The 22,196-nt window shown below is 40.0% G+C and overlaps 1 protein-coding gene across 1 annotated transcript in view; it reads right to left on the bottom strand.

Annotated features, from left to right (window-relative positions):
* LOC148876839 (protein CELLULOSE SYNTHASE INTERACTIVE 1-like) overlaps positions 1–18,897 on the bottom strand; it is a 31,821-nt gene extending 12,924 nt beyond the window's left edge. Inside the window, exons 1-5 of the mRNA XM_088973531.1 lie at positions 18,556–18,897; positions 17,502–17,673; positions 16,121–16,194; positions 12,004–15,061; positions 9,184–11,728 (exon numbers count right to left, since the gene is read on the bottom strand). Of these exons, the coding sequence (XP_088829657.1) occupies positions 9,184–11,728; positions 12,004–15,061; positions 16,121–16,194; positions 17,502–17,567 (5,743 nt within the window). The 5' untranslated portion in view covers positions 17,568–17,673; positions 18,556–18,897. The remainder of the gene's footprint in view (positions 1–9,183; positions 11,729–12,003; positions 15,062–16,120; positions 16,195–17,501; positions 17,674–18,555) is intronic.
* Between the last annotated feature and the right edge of the window lie 3,299 nt (positions 18,898–22,196).

Genomic DNA, 22,196 nt, shown 5'->3' with positions numbered 1-22,196 from the left:
CCCTCAGATCTTCATCTCCCTATTGCTTTGCGGAAAGGTAAACGTACTTGTACTCCCATTTCAGACTAGTTTCCACTGCTCACCTTTCTGCTTCTCATTGCAAGTTTATATCATTACTCTCATCGGTTCCCATTCCCAAGACTGTACAGGAAGCCCTTACCTCCCTAGGGTGGCAGCAAGCCATGGAAGAAGAACTCTCTATTCTAAAACATAATCATACTTGGGAACTCACCACCCTTCCTCCTGGTAAGCACACTGTTGGGTGTAAATGGGTCTATACAGTGAAGCATCTTCCTGATGGCAGTGTGGAACGATTGAAGGCACAGTTAGTGGCCAAGGGCTATTCTCAGTTATATGGTGTAGACTATATGGAGACATTCTCTCCTGTAGCTAAAATTGGTTTAGTTCGGGTGTTGATCTCATTGGCTGCTATGTATGATTGGCCTCTCCTACAACTTGACATAAAAAATGCCTTCCTTCATGGTGATCTTGTTGAGAAGGTGTATATGGAGAAACCACCAGGGTTTGTTGCTCAGGGGAAGGTTGGTAAGGTGTGTAGGCTCAAAAAGGCAATCTATGGACTGAAACAATCTCCTCGTGCATGGTTCGGCAGGTTCAGTGAAGTGGTGAAGGCCTTTGGGATGAAACAGTGTCAGGTTGATCATTTTGTGTTCAACTATAACTCAAAAGATGGAAAAATCTTGCTAGTCGTGTATGTGGATGATATTGTCATAATTGGAAGTGACAGCAATGGAATTGACAAGCTGAAAAAAATTCTTACAGGACCACTTCAATATGAATGATCTGGGGAAGCTAAAGTATTTCTTAGGAATAGAAGTTGCAAGGTCAAAACAGGGGATCAACCTATGTCAGAGGAAATATGTTATTGATCTACTTGAAGAAACAGGGTTGTTAGGTGCTAAACCAGCAGGGACTCCTATGGAACTCAATGCCAAGTTAAGTGTGGATGCAGGTGAAGAGTTTGATGATCCTAGAAGATACAGAAGGTTGGTGGGAAAGTTGAACTACCTAACCATTACCCTACCAGATATATCATTTGCTGTGAGTGCGGTGAGTCAGTTTATGCAACATCCCCGGGTTCCTCACTGAGAAGCTGTTCTGAGAATTGTTAGGTACCTAAAGGGTGCTCCAGGTCGTGGTTTGTTATACCAAAAGGGAGGAACTCTTGAGATAGTAGGGTACACAGATGCTGATTGGGCTGGCTCTATATCAGACAGGAGGTCAACCACAGGGTATTGTACCTTCCTAGGTGGCAATCTTGTAACTTGGAAGAGCAAGAAGCAAACAGTGGTGGCAAGAAGTAGTGCGGAAGCAGAGTACAGGGCTATGGCCCATACCACATGTGAACTAGTATGGCTGAAGAACCTACTACAGGAGATGGGTTTCTCAATTGACAAACCCATGAAACTATATTGTGATAACCAAGTTGCTGTTCACATCTCATCCAATCCTGTCTTCCATGAAAGAACTTGTAGAGAAGATGGGTCGAATGGCCCATAGACTGTCATTTCATGTTATGTTATGTTTCTCTCTGTTGTGGGCCTTATTCTGGGCCCATACTCTGTAATATTCTGTTTTTTTGTATTTTCCTGCTCACTCAAGGGCCTCTCTGTAATTTGTCAAAGATTAACTTATTAATAAGATGTTTAGAGTGTTAGAGAGGGGTTATGTTCGAACCTCTTACTCTCTAACACTCATTGCCGCCAACTCTCTCTTCTCTTCCTCTCTTGTTTATTCATTTTCTGGTTTGCATCTAATCTCAAACAGTTCCATACATCAAGTGGGCTGTTTTTCAACTTGGTATCAGAGCGGGCCATTGCTTGGCGTGTCCCTCATGTGGTTCTAGTTCAGCCAACTACATGAGGAGGTTCTAGGGCTGAAAGTTTACAGTCATCCGCCTGGTTCTTGGAGGTCATTGGAGGGTTTCCCAAGTTTCTATACACTTGGAGAAGGGTTCGGTTACCAGGAAGAATCAGAGAGCAAGTTGTTTGGCCTGATTTGAAATCAGAGAGAAGGACTTTCGAAGTTATCTCAGAGAACAAGTGTTCGGCCTGGTTTATAGTTCAAACCAGAGACTCTCTTGCTATAAGTCTTTTCTCAGTCCTTTGCTGAGTTATTTTTTGTTGTTTGGGAGGACTATTAAAGCATTCAAAGTCCACATACATTCGGCCCACTGTTGCTGGACTGTTTTTCTGGGTTGTTTTGGAAGTGCTATTCGACTGATTATTGGACTGTCGAGCTGCTGAAACTGATCTAAAACTAAGTGGCACTAGTCTCATCTTCATCCCAGCCTCTTCTTGGACCTATACTGAACACCTTGAAGTGGTTTCTTCTAGTTAATAGTAGGCTGTTAACTACTACACACTGAGTGTTCGACGAAAGGTCTCTTATGGACTGTGGCCCTGTTTTCTTCTCTTTGGGACAACGGCTGTTGAGAACCTGAAATACCTTGTGATTGGAGGTTTGTTGGGTGTCCTTTAAGGGGTGAAACAGTAAAGAAAAAAACTACCACCGAACTAGACTGTCACAGTTATCAAGTCTGAACGGATTCTGTGAGCTAGTTGTTGTTGCCTATTTAGCTCAAACTAAACTCATCAAGACCCCAGTACCTTGAGAAACCTATTAAAAATCCTAATTGGAGCCTTTACATGATGGATTTCTCAAGCCTTGAAAACAAGAATGCTGCTGAATATGGACAGATTTTGGGAACCCCAACTGATTCTATGCTGGCTGTAACTACAGTTAAGCTTGATGGGACCAACTACTTGGCTTGGTCACAATCAGTGAAAATCCACATTTGTAGCAAAGGAAAATGGGGTTTAATTTCTGGGAGCAAGAAATCTCCTCCAGAGGATGATCCATCTTATGAGAGATGGGTACAAGAAAACTACACAGTGATTGGGTGGCTTGTGAACTCAATGCAGCCACAGATTAGTCAGCATTATCTGTGGATGAACTCGGCTAAAGAAATCTGGGATAGTGTTGCAGAAACTTACTCCCAGAAGTTGAATGTTGCTGGAGCTTACAAACTGAGAAGTGATGTGAAGAATCTAAGACAGGGGGAGAAGTCACTTGCAGCATACTTCTCAGCCCTAAAATCTATATGGCAAGAGATTGATTTGATAGAGGCCGTGACATGGGATACCCCTAAGGATGCTGAAACATATAGGAAATTGGTTGAAAGGAATAGGGTCTTTGAGTTCTTGACAGGGCTGAATTCTGAATATGACATTACAAAGCAAAACATCTTGTCCAAGGAAGATGTTTCATTGTCTCAAGCATAGCTTTGGTCAGTAGTGAAGAAAGCAGGAGGCAAGTGCAGGTTCAAGGGGTCAGTATCAATGATCATTTTGCAAATATGGGAATCAAACCCAAAGGGGTTACAGGAGCCCCCAGTGGCACAGGAAAGAAGGAGGTGGTGTGTGAATATTGCAAGAAGCCGAAACACACTAAGGACAAGTGCTGGAAATTGCATCCCAGTCTTGTCCCTATCCGATTCCAGAAGAAGAATGACAGTAGAAAGACAGGAAGTGCACATACAGCCACAAGTACAGATACCGAGTTTGAGTCTGCAAGTGCACAATTGGAAGCCATGAAAGCTGATTATGAGAAGTTTGGAAGGATGATCAGCCAGCTTGAAGGTGTAACTTCATCATCCAACCCTTCTGGAAGTCCAGCCACCTCTGCATTTGCTCACTCAGGTATAAGGGCTTCTGCTAACCATGCATCTACCTCAGGTAATCCCAAGACCCCTTGGATCATTGACTCAGGTGCTTCTGATCACATGACCAACCTTTCCACTTTGTTTGTGTCATATGATTTGCTTCCTGGTCGTGACAAAATCACCTTAGCTGATGGTTTTCTTGCCCCCATTTCTGGCAAGGGAACTGTCAAGCCTACAGGCTCTTTACTTTTATCTTCCACTCTTCATGTACCTAAGTTAAATACCAACTTGTTATCTGTAAGTAGCTTGACTAAGTCATTGAATTGTTGTGTAACCTTTTTCCCTTCTCATTGTGTGTTTCAGGACCTGAAGTCTCGGAAGGTGATTGGGAGTGGCCATGAAGCGAATGGAATATACTTGCTCGACACCCCTGGCCAATGCTTTGTTCATCCCAAGAATGCTGCTTTTGGTTCTACTTCTTCAGAGTCAGTCAATCAAATTATGTTGAGTCATTGTCGGTTGGGTCATTTACCTTTTTCTGCTTTAAGTCATTTGCTTCCCAAACTGTTTAAGGGAGTCAGTGTGTCCAGTCTCAATTGTGAGTCATGTCAGTTGTCAAAGCATTGTAGAAAAAATTACCCTGTGAGCAATAAAAGATCATCTTTTCTTTTTCATATTGTACACTCTGATGTGTGGGGGCCTTACCACTTATCCTCTATGGGGGGCTACAAATACTTTATCCTGTTCATTGATGACTTTTCTAGATTCACTTGGATATACTTAATGAAATCCCGAGACGAAGTCCCGAGACGAAGTCCCGAGACGAAGTCCCGAGACTTGTGAGGCAATTTCATGAGCTTGTTTTGACTCAATTTGGTACCAGAATTAAGGTTTTCAGATCTGACAATGCAAAAGAGTATTTTGAGAAGAGCTTATCCTTGTATCTCTCTGACATGGGGGTTATTCACCAAAGCTCCTGTGTTAGAACCCCTGAACAAAATGGAGTTGCTGAGAGAAAAAATAGACATATTGTTGAAGTTGCAAGGAGCCTTTTATTTGCCTCACATGTTCCCACAAGATTTTGGGGTGATGTTGTACTTACTGCTACCTATCTCATAAACCGTATGCCATCCAGGGTTTTAGGGTTTAAATCCCCCTTCAGTCTTCTTCATCCAGATAAGGATCTCTTCCCAATTCCTCTTCGTGTGTTTGGTTGTACCTGTTATGTTCACATTCCAAGTGTGCAGAGACACAAGTTTGAACCAAAAGCCCACAAATGCATCTTCCTCGGTTACTCCCCCACACAAAAGGGTTATTGTTGTTTTGATCCAAAGACTGGCACCAGACATGTCTCTATGGACGTTACCTTTGATGAACTTTCTCCTTTTTATGGTTCCTCTCAGGAAGGACATTGTCAACAGAGGGAGAGTCTGTCACAAGTTTTTGCTCTTCCCCTTCCTGTCCCAGTTCAGTCTCTTGACAAATCTGTATCCTCACAAAATGAATCAAAGGAGGATCAGCCACTTCATTCCTCTTGTCCTAGTGCTCCTATTTCTTTACCTCCTCGTCCTACCCATAATCCCAAAGTGTATCAAAGGCAGAGATCCAGGAATGAGCAAGTGGTTTCCCTTACAACAGATGAGGCTCATACCCTCCCAATCACAGATGAGATAACAGGTATTGCTTCAGCTCCCTTGGAATCCCCCTTCCCAGATCTTGATGTCCCCATTGCTGTTAGGAAAGGAAAGCGGAAGTGTACTACACACTGCATTTCCAAACACCTTTCTTATGACCTACTTTCCCCTTCATATTGTGCCTACCTCTCTTCAGTTGCTTCTAACCCCATTCCTAGGTCTGTATCAGAAGCTCTTGGGATTCCAGAATGGAGAGATGCCATGCAGGCTGAAATGGATGCTCTACATGAAAATGGTACTTGGGAGGTGGTGGATTTGCCTGAAGGGAAGGATCCAGTTGGATGCAAGTGGGTTTTTACCATTAAATACAGGGCAGATGGGACTATTGAGAGGTACAAGGCCAGACTTGTTGCAAAGGGCTACACACAGACATATGGGATTGACTATCTGGAGACTTTTGCCCCTATTGCTAAGATGACATCTGTGAGGGTTCTTTTATCTCTGGTAGCTCACTTTGATTGGCCTCTCTATCAGTTAGATGTAAAGAATGCATTTCTGAATGGTGACTTACATGAGGAGGTCTACATGTGTCTTCCTCCAGGAATGTATGGGAAAGATATACAAGGAAAGGTATGTAAACTGAAGAAATCTCTTTATGGCCTCAAACAATCTCCTAGAGCCTGGTTTGAGAGATTTAGAACTGCACTTGTTAAATTCGGCTATGTTCAGACACAGTCAGATCATACTCTTTTTGTGAAGAAAAGTGGGTCTCTAGTAGTGTATCTCATTGTGTATGTTGATGACATTATAGTGACTGGTGATGATGCCTCTGGCATTCTGGGCCTTAAGTCTTTCCTCCGTACAGAATTTGAGATTAAGGATCTGGGGGAGTTGAGATATTTCCTTGGCATAGAAGTTGCCAGATCCAGGGATGGGATTCTTATTTCCCAGAGGAAATATGTCCTTGATTTGTTGTCTGAAACTGGAAAATTGGGTGCAAGACCAGCTGCAACTCCTATTGATATGAGTCACAAACTTTCAAATTCGGATGGAACTTTGTTGGAAGACAAAGGGGTCTTTCAGAGACTTCTTGGGAAGCTTTTGTACCTGTGCATGACTAGGCCAGATATCGCGTATGCTGTCAGTTGCATTAGCCAGTTCATGCATGCTCCTAGAGATACCCATATGGCAGCAGCAGAACGGATTTTGTGCTATCTGAAAGGCTCTCCAGGAAAAGAAATTCTATTTGCCAAACATGGTCAATTGAAACTTGAACCTTATACTGATGCTGATTGGGCTGGAAATATTGATGATAGAAGATCTACTTCAGCGTATTGCAGTCTGGTGGCTGGTAATGTTGTCTCTTGGAGGAGTAAGAAACAAACAGTTGTGGCTCGATCCTCCGCAGAAGCAGAATATAGAGCCATGGCACATGGAGGCTCGGAATTATTGTGGCTAAGGTCCTTAATGGAAGAACTTGGGGTAGATCATGACAAACCCATGATGTTGTACTGTGATAATCAGGCTGCCATCAACATTGCTCACAACCCGGTACAACATGATAGAACCAAACATATTGAGGTTGATAGACACTTTATTCGTGAAAGAGTCTCCTCCGGTGAAGTGTGTCTTCCATTCATTACTTCTGAAGGACAACTGGCAGATTTTCTCACCAAGGGCATTTCCAAGGCAAGGCTTCAACATGACACTGGCAAGCTGGGCATGATTAACATCTATGCTCAGCTTGAGGGGGAGTGTAGAGAAGATGGGCCGAATGGCCCATAGACTGTCATTTCATGTTATGTTATGTTTCTCTCTGTTGTGGGCCTTATTCTGGGCCCATACTCTGTAATATTCTGTTTTTTTGTATTTTCCTGCTCACTCAAGGGCCTCTCTGTAATTTGTCAAAGATTAACTTATTAATAAGATGTTTAGAGTGTTAGAGAGGGGTTATGTTCGAACCTCTTACTCTCTAACACTCATTGCCGCCAGCTCTCTCTTCTCTTCCTCTCTTGTTTATTCATTTTCTGGTTTGCATCTAATCTCAAACAGTTCCATACATCAAGTGGGCTGTTTTTCAACTGAACTAAACATATTCAGGTGGATTGTCACTTTGTGAGAGAGAAAGTGATAAGTGGGGTAATAACTACATCTCATGTGAGCTCAGGAAATCAGTGGGCAGATCTCTTCACAAAAGGATTGTCTCGGGGAAGAATAGATTACATTTGTAACAAGCTGGGACTATATGATATATACTCTCCAGCTTGAGGGGGAGTGTTAGAATGCTCGAGTCAAGGGTATTTTGGTCATTCTTGTGTATCTTATTGAAAGTGAAAGGTCTATTGTATCTGAGTTTAAGTTATGTGTCCCATCTTCTATGAGGGACAAAATTGTCTTTCTTGTAACTCAAGTTTTATGAATAAAAGTCAAGTGGGTCGGCTAGGAGAGATTTTTTTAGAACATCCTCTCTTCTAGTCTGGCCGAACACTCTTCTCCTCTCCTTCTTCTTCTTTCTCTTTTCTTTCTTCTTTCTTCTTCTCTACTTTGACCTAGAATCAACTAGGGTTTATTCACAATGATCTACTGTTTTGGTTTAGGGCCATTCACACAGTTTCAAAAAGCTCCTGTAGTTCTTGGTTTGGATCTAATTAGGAATCCAGTTATGCCTTAAATCTTGTCCAGATTCAAACAAATCAATTTTGAGGCTTTCTAGGTTTTGTCATCCAGCCCATTAACCTATAATTTTAGGTCAATATTGTAGAGAAGATTATGTTACTTTGATGAAAAAAGATATTTGTTTGGAGCCTTTGTGCCTTAGTGCTTTCATAGGATGCTTATCATGGTGATTTGAGCAGTACAAGCACTTTTTCATGATAATGAATCAATGCTGATTCTTGTTCAACATGAGGTTAGATCCATTAACACAGTCTTGAATTGACACGGGATAGGAATCAGAACCCAATTTGCACCCAGCAATTGGCTCAGAAAAATGAATAAACAGACTCGGAAGCATTCAAATTTGGAATTTTGCTTCTAAAAATTTCCTCATCCTTTGAATTCATTGCCCATAGCAGATTGCATGAGTGAATCTAAAAGTTTATCATTGTTGACTAGAAACATTTTACAAGAAAATATGAAAACTATTATGCATAGTAGATATTGAATTGTTCATTTATATCAAATAAGTGAAGATAAGAACAAAATCATATATAGAAGTGTCCCCTCAAGAATCCACATAGACGAATTATTAACTGAGAGTCAATGATTTGTGGTGCTTATCCATAAAACTAAAGGAGGTACAGATTGCACCCTTGGGTTTCTTGGGAGACTATGGGGAAAGCAGCATCAGGCCAGATCTATTTTTCTTTGTAAAGGTGATTTGATTGTAATATATTATGCTCCTATTATCTACTCCATCAATGGATTCTTTAAGTTATAGATAAAAATATAGAGGATTGACAGTTCATTTTCTGAAAGAGTAAATGGTCCCATAGGCAGCTAACTTGAGGCATATGCAGTATATGGAAGCAAGTTTTGATAGAATGGCACTATGGAATGGGAATTCTGTTGCCAACCCACAAACAGAGTGGTAACACTAGTTGGATAAGGAAGATAAACTTAGAGCCACAAATAAGAAATAAGTTGCAATCCTTGGTGAAAATTAAAGATATTATTTCCTCTCTTGGAGATGAAGTTTCCAGCACTACTCTAAGATACATGAGAGCAGGTCAGCAAATAATCAAAATCAAAAACAGAAGTTCTATAAAATGCTATAGGCATCCATGGCAACAGTAACAGATATACCATGAAAAAAAAATTAAAGGTAGATTGATTCTTTATAATAATAAGAAAGAGAAAATATACCAGTTATAGCTCTGACTGTTTCACTAGAAGCATACTCCTGGATGGTATGGTTAGAGAAAACCAATTTAATAAACATTGCTGCCTGAACTGATGTATCCGGATCACTTGAACCAATAAGGTCAAGTATAACCTGTACTCCACCAGCTTCTGCAACAGCTCTTTTGTTTGATCGACTGTACATTACAAGGTTTTGCAGGGCACATATAGCTACAACTTTCATTTCTTCAGTAGGTTGGTCTTCAAGAAGATTTACTAGAGCTCGACAAGATGAAACAGCATCTGTACTTCGAGCAAGAGCCTCATTCTGGAATAGGTCACCAAGAGCCAAGCTTGCTAGTAACCTTGCTTGCTGGGTTTGAGTTTGTGGATCCAAAAGGTATTGTGACAATGGTGCAATTGCAGATTTAGCAGCTTTTGTTTCTCTAATTTTCACATTATTTAGCAATACTTCCAGCAGTCTTGCTGCAGTTTCTTCACACTGATGGCACCTAAGAAGTTCCAAAAGTGCCTCTACAGCACCACTTTCAGCCATAGCTTCAGCACTGGAAGAATCATCACTTTCCAGCACAAGTAGAGCATTTAATGCACCAATAACTGTGGTTTCAGTTCCAGAACGAAGCAATCGTACCAATAATGCAATGGGTACCTCCAAGTAAAACTCAGAACTGAACTGCAAAATACTGGCTAAAACAGAAGCAGCAGACTCCCACAAGGCATGAGGCAACGGAGGATCAGTTTGCAGTATCACTTTGAAAAGCTCATTGACACCACCTTCTTTTGCAATCTCATTTGGACAAATTAACGCAATAGCAACAAGAGCCTTTATAGCCCTCTGCTGCAAAATGGGTATACCAGACCCTAGGACTCGTATTAATGGACCAATAGTTTGTTGTGTTATCAAGTCCTTCTGAAGATGTTCCTCCAAGAGCAGATGTGAGAGAAGTTCAGCTGCTAGTTGTTGCACAGCTGGAGTAAGAGATTCCAACAAAGGGATAAGTGGTTCAATAGCTTGATTAGGAGTCAAATTATAGTCTGCTCGGCACTGGGGGTGTTCCAAAATATTAACAAGTACCTGTAAAACACTGTGCTGTCCATCAGGACCAAATTCTGGTCTTGATAACAACAGGAAAAGGGGCTCAACCACTTTGGCTGTAGATGGGCTCTTAGCAATACCTGTATTATTAGTCAATATCCGAAGCAATTCTGCAAATGCAGTGCAAAGAATGTCAGGTGCTTCATGGAGGATATCAAGTATGCTCTCAATGACTCCAGCTTTCACCATTTCCATCTTACACGCTGGTCTATCCTTTCCTAACTTCACAAGAGCTTTTGATATAGATTCATGAAGTGTGTAATTCCTACCAAACAGAAGGCCAACAAGAGGAATTACTGCACCATGAGCAGCAACTAATTCGGCCAGTTGCTCATCATCCAACAGTTTATCCAGTGCACGAACCACTGAGTGATGAGCAGGACTAAACTCAGTAACAAGAAGAGAGACCAGAGGCTCAACGCAGCGAGCTGCAGCCATTGTGGACCTAATTCTTGTGTTGCCAAAAAGGACACAACACAACTCAGCAGCATCCCCTTTCAGTTCCATTGAACAATTTGATGAAAGGATCCTGCAAAGAACATCCACCGCATTCATTTCAACATCTGCAACAGCTAAGGCTCTTGATGGACTTTCACACAATAACCTAACGAGTGCACCGATAGCAGCATGTTGCTCCTTTTCCATGCCAGTGTTAAGAATCTCTACAAGGGGCTTAATAGCTTGCCGAGCAGTCTCTGCATTTCTAATATGGTCTGAGGAAAATAGGCTATCCAATGCTTTGGCAGCACTATACCTTGCCCCTCTTCCACCTAGACGTAAGACCGCTACAAGCTGACTAATAGCACCAAATGCAGAATCATGCTTTCGTATTTCCACACTTCCAAATAGAATCCCCAATAACTCTGTGGCAGCTTCCTCTGTTGCATCTTGTGGACCAAGTGAAAGATATTTGGTCAGTGCCTCTAAGGCACCAGACTCAACCATCACGATCTTGTTTGAGGGACTGTCTTTTGCTAGTTGCGTCAAGAGTCCAAGAGCTAGAAAAGGTGCACCAGGTCGATCTGGAATTGGTTTCAGCAAATCAACAAGTGAAGGTATTGCTTTCCGAGAAGTAGCACCAACTCTAATGTCATCAACTCTAAACAACCTCTCTAGAGCAACCTGATCTGGATTGCGCACCAAAGAAAACTCCTCTGACAATTCCAAAAGGTCACATATATCAACATCGGCACAGCCAAGTAAGGAAATAAGCCCACCTGCTGCCCCTGAATTTGCAACAGCTAGAAGAGTCCCTCTGCTACCATTACAGACAAGACTAGCCAGTGCTTGTGCTGCAAAATATCTGTTTGCTGACTCCTCTGACTTCAACATGTTTGCGAGTACAGGGACACATCTCATAGTTGCATGTGCCCGTATAATTTCTCTGTCTTGAAACAAAATTGTAAGCAACAAAGCATAAACCCACGTACTGCTATCTTCTATGGTGTCATTCTGTACAAAATTATATTGATTGGGTGAATAGAAGCATTGGGAATTATATCAGAAAAATGCAACATCAAAAATAATAGTGAGAAATGCATAAAAAGTAATCAACTATTACAAAAACAAAATAAACAATGAAGAAGAAAGGGTAGAATGTTAATGAATGGTTAAGGTCTGATCATAAAAGCCTAAAAAAAGGACTATGATTCACCAACCACCACATATCTCATCAATGCATGCACAACTCATACTATAACAAATAAATTGCAGTTTGTGTGAAATACCTGAATAGCTTGTGGCAAACACTGAGAGATCTTGTCTGTAAGAACACCAAGTGCTCCAGCCTCCATAATTGCAGTTTTACTTCTATCATCATGACACGCAAGGACAGAAAGCAGCCAAATAGCTAATTTGTCACCAGAAATAGCTGTTGTGCTACTCTCACTTTCACTAGTCCTACTTTGTTCCTTAGTATGCCTATGAATGCTTATCTCCCTGCTTTCGCTGTCATCCTGATGCAGTGAGGGGGATGCTTGCACCAAACTGAGCATCTCAACAAGAGATTGAATGAGATATACACAGGAGTTTGACTCATTCAAAGCTTCAATGACTCTTTGGTGGTGCACTTTCGTAGCACAAATAAGAAGTGCAGTTCCTCCAACTTTTACCTTTATGTTTTTGGAACTAATTACCCTTCTTGCGATTGATGATATACAACCTAAGGTACTGGGAATTGCATTTCCAAGGACAACAGGCTGATCATGGCAGAGCCTTGACAAAATTTCTATAGCTTTGTCCTGCAACAATGGTGTTGCATCAGCTATGCATGAAACTATTGGGGCTATAGTGTGTGGAAATTCAGCCAGTACAGCCCAAGCAGGTTTTGTATTTGCAGTAGCTCCTTTTGACCTTGACAACAAAGCAAGTGCATCAAGTGCTTCCAATGTGGCAGAAGATTCCGTATTAGCAGACTCCAGAAGAGAAACTAAGGCAAGAACTGTCCCAGCACGATTTACACAATCGGAAATTGCGAAGTCCATTGAGCGACATTGGAGGAGACGAGCAATTGCTGCTGCAGCATGGGTTCTTCCATCGATTGTCCCTTCTCGCATCACTCTTGTAGCAGGAAAAATTATCTCTTCAGGAACTGCTTGGACTGAGACATCATTATCCAAAAGAAGATTAGCCAATGCCCTTGTTGCTTGTTCTGCAACTTCCAGAATTGAAGAGTTAGCAAGAACAATTAATGGAGACAATGCATCTCTAGCAACAGCAGCCACATCCCGGTTTTGTTTAATTGAAAGGAAAATGGCAGCAAGGCAGCATGAAGATTCTACTAATATCTTTTCAGAGTCTACATTTAACAACTTCATGGCCGACCAGAGAGTCTTAACAGCAATACTACTTTCACGCAAGTCTTTCCGGAGATAAAAGAGTCCAGCTAGAACTGATGCAGATTTGGCTTGTGTTTCTTCCCTTGTAGAACCCAAAATTTTAATTATTGTTTCAAATGCATCATTTGCAGCACTTCCTTGATGTAATATATCCTTAAGAGGAGCCACTGAAAGCAAACTTTTCAGGGCATCCAAAACATAAACCTTAGATTCTGGTAGGTCACTGGTTAGCAAGGCAGTTAGTTGGCTGATTGTCCCAGTATCAGATTTGTGGATAAGATGGTTTAACGTCTTTGCTGCAATCTCTTTCCCATTCTGGCTTCCATTTTTTAGTAGCCATAATAAAGAAGGAACAGCATCAGCACTCTCAACACAAGCCCGTATATCTTCACTGTGGTTGCAGAGGTTTCCCAGGATTGTTGCAGAATCTTCCTTGGCTTTCATAGACCCTGTCTCTAGAATCTGAACAAGTGGGGGTATGCCTCCAGCAGCAGTTATGGCCCATTTACTCTCATCATTTTCATTTGATAAAAGACAGAGCAAAGCAACTGCACATTCCTGTTGTTGCTCTGAGGAAAGACCAAGAAGGGATATTAACAGCTGGATCCCCTCCCGACCTTGAAGAGCACGCCATAGACTGCCCTCATTGTTGCAAAGTAAGAGAAGGGACCTTACAAGCTCATCCTGTACCTCATTTGTTGTCATTGTGATCAAACCAACAAGTAAACGCTTTGCATCAGAATTTATGAGTCTCTTTGAGAGAATAGCATTTGCATACAAGCTGGCTAGTGCTTCAATGGTACGTTCCTGTACAAGAAATGGTAATCGAGGTTTAAACTGCTTAACCAATATCTGCTCAATAACAAAGGGGTCCGATGCTCTAATTGATTCTGCTTTGCTATCATATATCATAAGAGCTGAAGCTAATGCCCCTAGTGTGTCAGCAATCTGAGCAGGCGAAGTACATGACTCAAGACTTTCACCAAGACTAGAGATGACGGACGACAAACCACCAGATATATTTGCTAGAGCACACATAGCATTCTCCTGTAATGCTTGAGCACACTCACCTTGCATGAATTCTTTTGATGGAGCTATTGTTGCATTTATCAAAGCAGGTATTCCATTAAAATTTGCTATCTCACGCCTTGCTTCTTTGCACTGAACAGAGAGGGATTTAAGAGCACCCGCAGCTTCTGCTCTAACAGAGGCTTCATTACCAGGTCCTAATAGCTTGAGTAATTGTTTAGTGGCTTCTGCACCTAAGATTCTAGAACACACAGATGAATCCTCCATCATCATACATGCAAGAAGAAAGCAAACATTTGCCTGGGTACTTGATTGTCCAGTTGTGAGCAATTTCACAAGTATATCGACTCCTCCTGCTTCTATTGTTGCAGACCAGAACCCCTCAGTGCTGTTAGACAGATTTCTCAAAGCTCCAGTTAGAAGGTTATCAACAAAATTTCCAGCCTTAAGCCCATTTTCTAGTTGCTCCCAAAGCACAGGAACAACTCCTTCAGTTGAAAAAATCTTTGATCCAACATGATCCTTAGCCCCACCTTGAGATACAGCATAAATAGCCTTTGCAGCTGCAATTTGTCCTTCTGCAGAACTGGATCTAAGAAGAGAAAGCAATGGTGGAATGCATCCCCCAAGCAAGACTTTTATCCGCAGTTCATCCTCTTTACAAAGAGAGCCTAAAACAGTAGCAGCCTGCAGCTTCACTCCAAGTGATCCTGATCTGAGAAGAGAAACAAGTATAGGAACTGCCTGAGAATGAGATCCAACTGCACTGAAAGCATTGTCGCGTGTTTCAATAAGGTCCAACAATAGCTTCAATAAGCTCTCTTTCTCTTGTACAGTTGAAGAACTCCTCCGTAATTGCTCAATGCATTGGGCAACACTTGCTAATGTCCCATCTGGATCCTCCATGGTTCCACGATCCCTGCAGGAAATTGCAAGGATAAGATCTCAAATCTATATTTATCCAAAAAAAAAAGTATGTTGCTTGTTGCATCCAAGCAAGAAAATGGAACCACACTAGAATGCTCCAGATTGCATGTTGAAGCTTGCTTGCAAAAAGTAGTATGAGCATCTATTTGTATTAACATAACTACCTTAAGCTAGATATCATAAGTTTGATCTGATTATGGGAAAGAAAACAGATTAAGACTATCATCTAAAATACTTGACAAAGCATAAGCTTAAAGGGATTTTTTTCAGAAAAACAATTGAATAATCATTAATTAATGGATCTATTCAATTTAATATAGGATGATAGAGAAGGTACAACAAAAGTCCATAGTTTCATAAACTTAAAGATGCATATGCACCAGAGAAAATTTAGTTATTCCAAAACATGAATCGGGAAACTTCCTTTAGGGCTACAAGATACTTCCGAGTATAGTGATTCCTTTGGTGAGATTACTGTGCACAACTGTACGAAGAAAGTTAGGGTAAGAAGTATGGAATTACCTGGGAAAGGTAGAGGCCTAGAGGGGCAAGGATCAATGCTCAGAATTATGATACAAGGACTTATACCTATTTATTAGTTACAAGTAAGGTACATAGCCTGTAAAGCATCCCAAACATCTTCTCATAACAGAGAAGTGGTTAAGTTTGACACTTAGATGGCTAGCCACTAGAAAGATATCTGTGTTTGGTAGATGGTGGTTTTTGTTGGTTACAATATATGCAACAAGGACACTAAAAAGGTCATCATCCATTTCAAAAAATATGGCTGTCAGACACATTTTCATATTTGCGTGTTAAATATAGGATGGAGTGGTCCTTGTTCATTGTCCAATCATATGCTTCAACTTGATAACAAAAGAAAGTGAAGAAATATCTTAACATCCATGATTTAAACTGATAAAAGCTTCAATGCTGCATTTATTTTACATAGGTAGTACAAGCATACATTAATAAGCAGAAGATGCAAACAAGAATGTTTCAGAATTATCCAAATTGGAAATGTTACTTTTTAGGAGAACTTTTTACTTACCTCAAACCAGCCTTAATGCTTAAGTGTGGAGTTGGAGTCTCCAAATCTTGATGTTTTGTGTCCCCATTTCTTTCCTGTTACCATAAGAAAGATAGAAGATGCAATAATTACCAGACAGAAAATAGTGAAATTAATTTTGAACCAGAATGCAAGTACATATGGTGATTGCTATAAGAAAACACAAGAACTAAGATGGAAAAATCATAAGGAAGAAGCAGGAAAAATGCACTTACACAATAAATAAATACAATGTGACTAATCATAGGGAAGAAGATGGAAAATAAAAACTTACTGACATGGTGAGTTTTAGACATTTTGAAAAGTTGTATTGAGTTTAAGAGAAATGTTGAAAACTCATGGTGAGTTTTTGACAACTTCCCTTAAATTATTAGTGCTTAAATAATTTCTTATTACTTCTACCCATATCCTATTTTGGTCTACCCTGAGCTCTTCTAGCCCCTTCAGCGTGTAACAAATTACTTCTTCTAACTAGTGCAGTTGGTGGTCTTCTATGCATGTGCCCAAACCATCTTAGTCTTCTCTCTCTCTCTCTCTCTCTCTCTCTCTCTCTCTCTCATTTTATCACTTATTGGAGCTACACCTAGGTTAACCTCATTTCTAATCCTATCCTTTCTAGTTTTTCCACTCATCCATCTTAGCATTCACATTTCTGCCACATTCATTTCTGGGACATGTTTTTTCTTGGCTGCCCAACACTTTGCTCCATAAAATATAATAGGCCTCACAATTCTTTTATAAAATTTTCCTTTTAATCTAAGTGGTATTCGCCTATCACATAAAAGTCCCGATGCACCCCTCCATTTTTCCCATCCTGCTCTAATTCTTTGGGTGACATCCTCCTCAATCTCCCCCTTGTTATGGAGGAACCATATAGCTTATAGGGACTGGTTGCAATGGCAAGCCATGCTTACAAAAAGAATATATGAGATGGCATGAAATGTCACTTGTCAGGTATGATATCCATGTAACCACATATGAGCTGATTTTCAGAAATTGAAATATGCTTTCTCACCCATTCAGGACACATGTTCTTTCAGAGTAGCAACCCAAACAAATAAGGAATCCCCCAGAATTCATTTGCAGCAGAGCCCCATCATTTCCATACTAGAAAACTAGAAACAAATAGAAGCTGAAACTTTGAGACCAATATACTATATAGCATACAAGGGTAACAAGCCCAGTCAAAGTCTGGCAGTAGAGAACCAAACAGCAAAAGGAGGCAAAGGACATACATTTCGGAGACCTACACCCAGTCCCATTTCATAAGAATCTATGAAGGCTAGTTGAGCTTAGCACTCAAATAAAGCATTCCAGTCTACCATTTAGCTAGAATAAAATATCAAAAAGCAAAAGTAAGTACCACATCATTAGTTCCATGGCTGCTGCCATTGCTGGTAGCAATCCTCCAAGCCAGTGTCGTAGCCATCTTTGCAGCGGTCCTGGACCTCTAAATAAACCAATCCTGAACGCTGCTCTCTTCCAGATCTACTGTGGAGATATCATCAAATAAAGAAGAAGAAAAGAAGAGCCTCCTGCAAATCAAGAAATCGAGATATTAAATAAAAGAAAAACAGACACGGAAATGCATAACAAATGCTAATTGCTACTCGCTAGAAAACCCAAAGATCACGAGACTAAAAGAAATGAATCTAACCAAGACGAATTCGGTCGATCTCTAAAACCACAGTGACAGAATCGGCAACAGCAGCAAAATTGGGAGTAAGAAAATAGCAGATCCGGAGCAATGAGCAAGCATTTTACAGATATTTAAGAATCCACATCAACATCAATTCAAAAAGAATTAAATTCGCCTATATCCAGTGCCGCTACCCTAGAGAAACAACAAGCCAATCGCCCTATCCCAGAATTTTCGAAATCCATATGAAATCTCAGAAAATTCGACAGAGATCCAATGATTTCCACATAACTTATACAACAAGCCACTAGATGGACTATTCAGCAACCCAATATCCATATTTTAACCACTCTGAACTCAATGTTCCGACTTTTCCACTCAACAACTGAAAAACGCAATGGATTTGAAAGAATACTACTCAAACCTCCCAAACAAAACATTTAGAATATCTACATCTCCCAACACTAAAATGCGAAGCCATACTGGCTCGACAACTCAATCTCCGCAAAACAAGAGAAAATTACAATAAGAAATGGAAAATCTTAGTAAAACAGCCAGATCGGTTTCAGTCAACACTGTACAGAAATGAATCTCACGAAGGCTGTGCATCTTAAAAGTTCAGAGAACGTAAACAAATACGAAAAATTCACATTCCAAATTCTAATCAAATGCGAGCATTAAACGAGAGATAAGACAGAGAATCGAGGTGCGTCGAATCTATAGATTATAGAAAGAAAGATCTAAGGCTTGGCATTACAGCGATTGCTCTGTCTCTCACCTTCTGAGACTTTTCTTCCCAATGGATGGAAGCAAGGTTTTTTTAATGCATGGATTTCGTTGCAGAGAATTCTAAGGAGGAGTGAGGAGACTGAGTGTGTTCAAGACTTCGTATAGAAGGTTAGCACCGGCCTTTTTCCCCGGTCTGGACGAGGACGAGGCTGATGTAATGTAATTTGCCAGATTTTTTTTTTGTATATATTTGTTAATGTTTTTTTTAATGGATGATTAGTTAAGTGTGAAGTCTTTTTGTGCGGTATTGCAAATCATGGAAGAAGCCTCTGCTCTCCATTAGACCGCCGACAAATTCAAGACGCATCTTCACGGATTGGCTCATTTTAGCAAGTTCACTCCACGGCCACGCACGAGCCGCCGAGACGGTAGTTAAACGTTATTCTTTTTGGGTAAATGGCAGACACCCACCTCTATTTTGAGGGTCACCACACTTAGCCCCCTGCCGTTACCATTCCGTCACTTAATTGGATATTGTCATTTAATTGTCATCTGTGGGTTTATAACATAGTTTTGAAACCGAACCGGACCAGATGGACGGACTGGTTGACTTGGGAACCAGTCATGGCTTCGGGTCTGGTTTTGGACCCCAAAACCATCCAACCAGGGTTTGAATAAAACAACCAAACTATTTGACCTAGGAATCGATGGCCAAGTGGTTTAATTTCCAAATCGGTTTTTAAAACCATGATTTGTACATTTTTAAATGAAAAACTCTATGATATGGGAAAGACATGGTAATACAACAAATTTGACCAATCAAAGCACCCCAATGAATTTTATGAATACCACCTGATTGATCACATCTTTGATACTTTTCCGTTATCATGTCTTTTCAATATCATAGTTGAACCTTTTTAAAATATCAAGTTATTATGTTATTTTTAAAATCATTTTGTTCTTTGACTTGGACCTTGTTTGGATAGAGTTTTCAAAAGTACAAAAGTACGAAAAACACCACATTGTGTTTGGATGGCATACTTCCTACTTTGGCTTTTATACTTTTTAAAAACATGAATTCGACTTTTATTCTCCATGCTTGGGGAAATTTTGCTTCCATTTCATGTGACCACCCTTTAGATAAAACCCCTTAATTGAGACTTCCCCATTCGTCTATGGTCTTCAAGTCTTAACCTCTTTGCCATCATGGGTTCTTGCGCCGCCATCGCCCATCTCCAACCCCATTGCCACCGGAAATTGCCAGTGAAAGCATAGTCCTCACTAGAATCACAAGCATGGATCCCGGTTTCATATTTTTGCCCTCCTTTTAATGTTTTCTCCATTTCATGCAATATCTTCAAGCTTAATGGTATGTTTATTACATGTTTACCGCCACTGGAACCACTGTTATTGACTTCTTCATTTCCTAAACTATTATTGAAGCTTAATGGAATGTTTTTATAGCTTGTTTACTGTAATGTTATATATAGCATTATACTTGTACAAAACCAATATAATGGAATGTTTATTACTTGTCCATCAACTCTCTGTTGATGATCTATGATTCCCCTATTTTGGCATTCCCATTATTGATTGTTGTGGAGGGTACTATCTGTGTTTTTCATATGTCATTTCCTTTCCTATACAGTGAAGATGATCATGGTTTTCTTGACATGTGTACTGTAGAGAGTTTTTTCTGATTTCCTCAACATTAAACACGAACCATTGCAATTGAGAGCTTGTTGTCTAATGTTATAGTGGTTTATGGCAATCCCTTTCCTATACAGTTTTGCTTATGCATTTGTTTACATAACAAATCTAATACTACTCTTGACTTATACTTGCTGCGGCCATTGATCTATTTGTCTACATCTAAATACTTGTATGTTGATGATTGCCATTGAATGCCCATATTACTCCACTGTTATTGCTTGTATACATCCACGTATGCCCATATTACTCTATTGTATGCCTGTATACTACTGTTGTGACCATTGATCTGTTTGTATGCATCTAAATACCTAATTACCTATATGTTGATGATTGCCATTGATCTGTTTGTATGTCACTAAATGTCCATATTAATCCAATGTTAATACCTATGTTTTGATGGTTGTTGATGTATACATCCCTCAATGTTGGAGCTTTTATTGTATATGCATTCATGATATGAATGCTTGTTATTTTTGGTTGATCTGTATGAGTTCTTATTATGGTGGAAAACATGATCCATGGGAATCCATACTTAGCACAAACGGCTGACCCCATTTTTTTCCCTTTATTTGTAGCTATCAATTGGAAAATTTGAAACCAACTTGTAAAGTATAGATCCATCATTTGTCATTTATCTTTTTTTTTCTATGTTTCCATCTTTCATTCACGATATAATGTATGTGTATTTATTTCTCTCTCTCTCTCGCTATATATATATATATATATATATATATATATATATATATATTTATAGCGAGAGAGAGAAACAAAAACATGAGCACTAGTCAGATATCAGTCCCACCATTTGAAGAAGCTTCTATGAGTAGAGCTTGAAAACATTTTCATTGACATTATGGTGGATCAAGTGAAGGGGGTGGTCAGAACACAATGACTTTTAATATGAATGCATGGAAGACCATGATGCAAGAGTATTATTTGGCAACTGGGTTGAATTACGAAATTAAGTAATTTAGGAATAAATTCAATGGACTAAGGATAAGGTATTGAGCATTTAAGAAGTTGAAGGAGCATACTGGGTTGGGTTGGAATGAAAGGACAAAGTCAATCACTTGTGCTGACAATGTGTGGGAGGAATATGTTAAGGTGTAAACCCTACCCTCAATGAAAATTCTATACTTTTGTGGGTTTAGTAGGATATTCTTCTTCAACTATTAATAATATGCTTTGCCACTATTTAGGTGAATCCTAATGCAAAGAGATTTAAGAAACATGGGTGCCCTAAATTTGATAGTCTTGACTTGATTTTTGGCGATACCACAACTTCTGGATCAGCTGCAACTTCACAAGCATGGGTGTGGTGTCAAATGATGATGAAAATGAGGTAAAGGAACAATCTGCTCTGCAAACTCTTCACCAAAACAATAACACCCCGATTAGAGATTTTACTCATGGTGATGATGACCCACTCTTACACTCATCTACTACCTGAGCTACCATAAAGGAAAAGAAGTAGCAAACCCATGAAGCCTCCAATGCAATGAAAGACATTGCTAGTGCATATCATAGGAGGATTGATCGTTTAGTTGCACGTGACAACAATCGTGCCAAGTACAATATGGGAAAATGCATCCATATTTTGAATGAGATGGAGGATTTGAGCATGAATGAGATTGTCAAAGCAACTAGGTTGTTCCAAAGCCAGACATTTATTAATCTTCTAGGGGCACGTAGGAAGGAGTGGTTGATAGGGATGATTCAGAGGGGAGGCTGAGGGTGGATAGCTAGGGAAATTGACTGGATAAACACTGACTTATGCTGATGGACCTTATGTTTTTTTGTTTGTTTTATGATGACAACATATTGGATCCTTTCATTTTGGTTTTTTGGAGGATTTGAAACCTTATGCTTATGACTTTTGTGTTGGTAATGGAACTTATGTGTTTTTCTTCTTTTTTTTCTTTTTTTTTTTGCCCTTACAGCTTATATGGGAATATGTTGGATCCTTTCACTATTATT

The sequence above is a fragment of the Nelumbo lutea genome, chromosome 1 (assembly GCF_056320005.1).
Source record: "Nelumbo lutea isolate HS-2025 chromosome 1, American lotus-T2T, whole genome shotgun sequence".
NCBI lineage: Eukaryota > Viridiplantae > Streptophyta > Magnoliopsida > Proteales > Nelumbonaceae > Nelumbo > Nelumbo lutea.
Note: the sequence above shows the minus strand (reverse complement) of the source record. Positions and strands in the feature narration are given on the sequence as shown.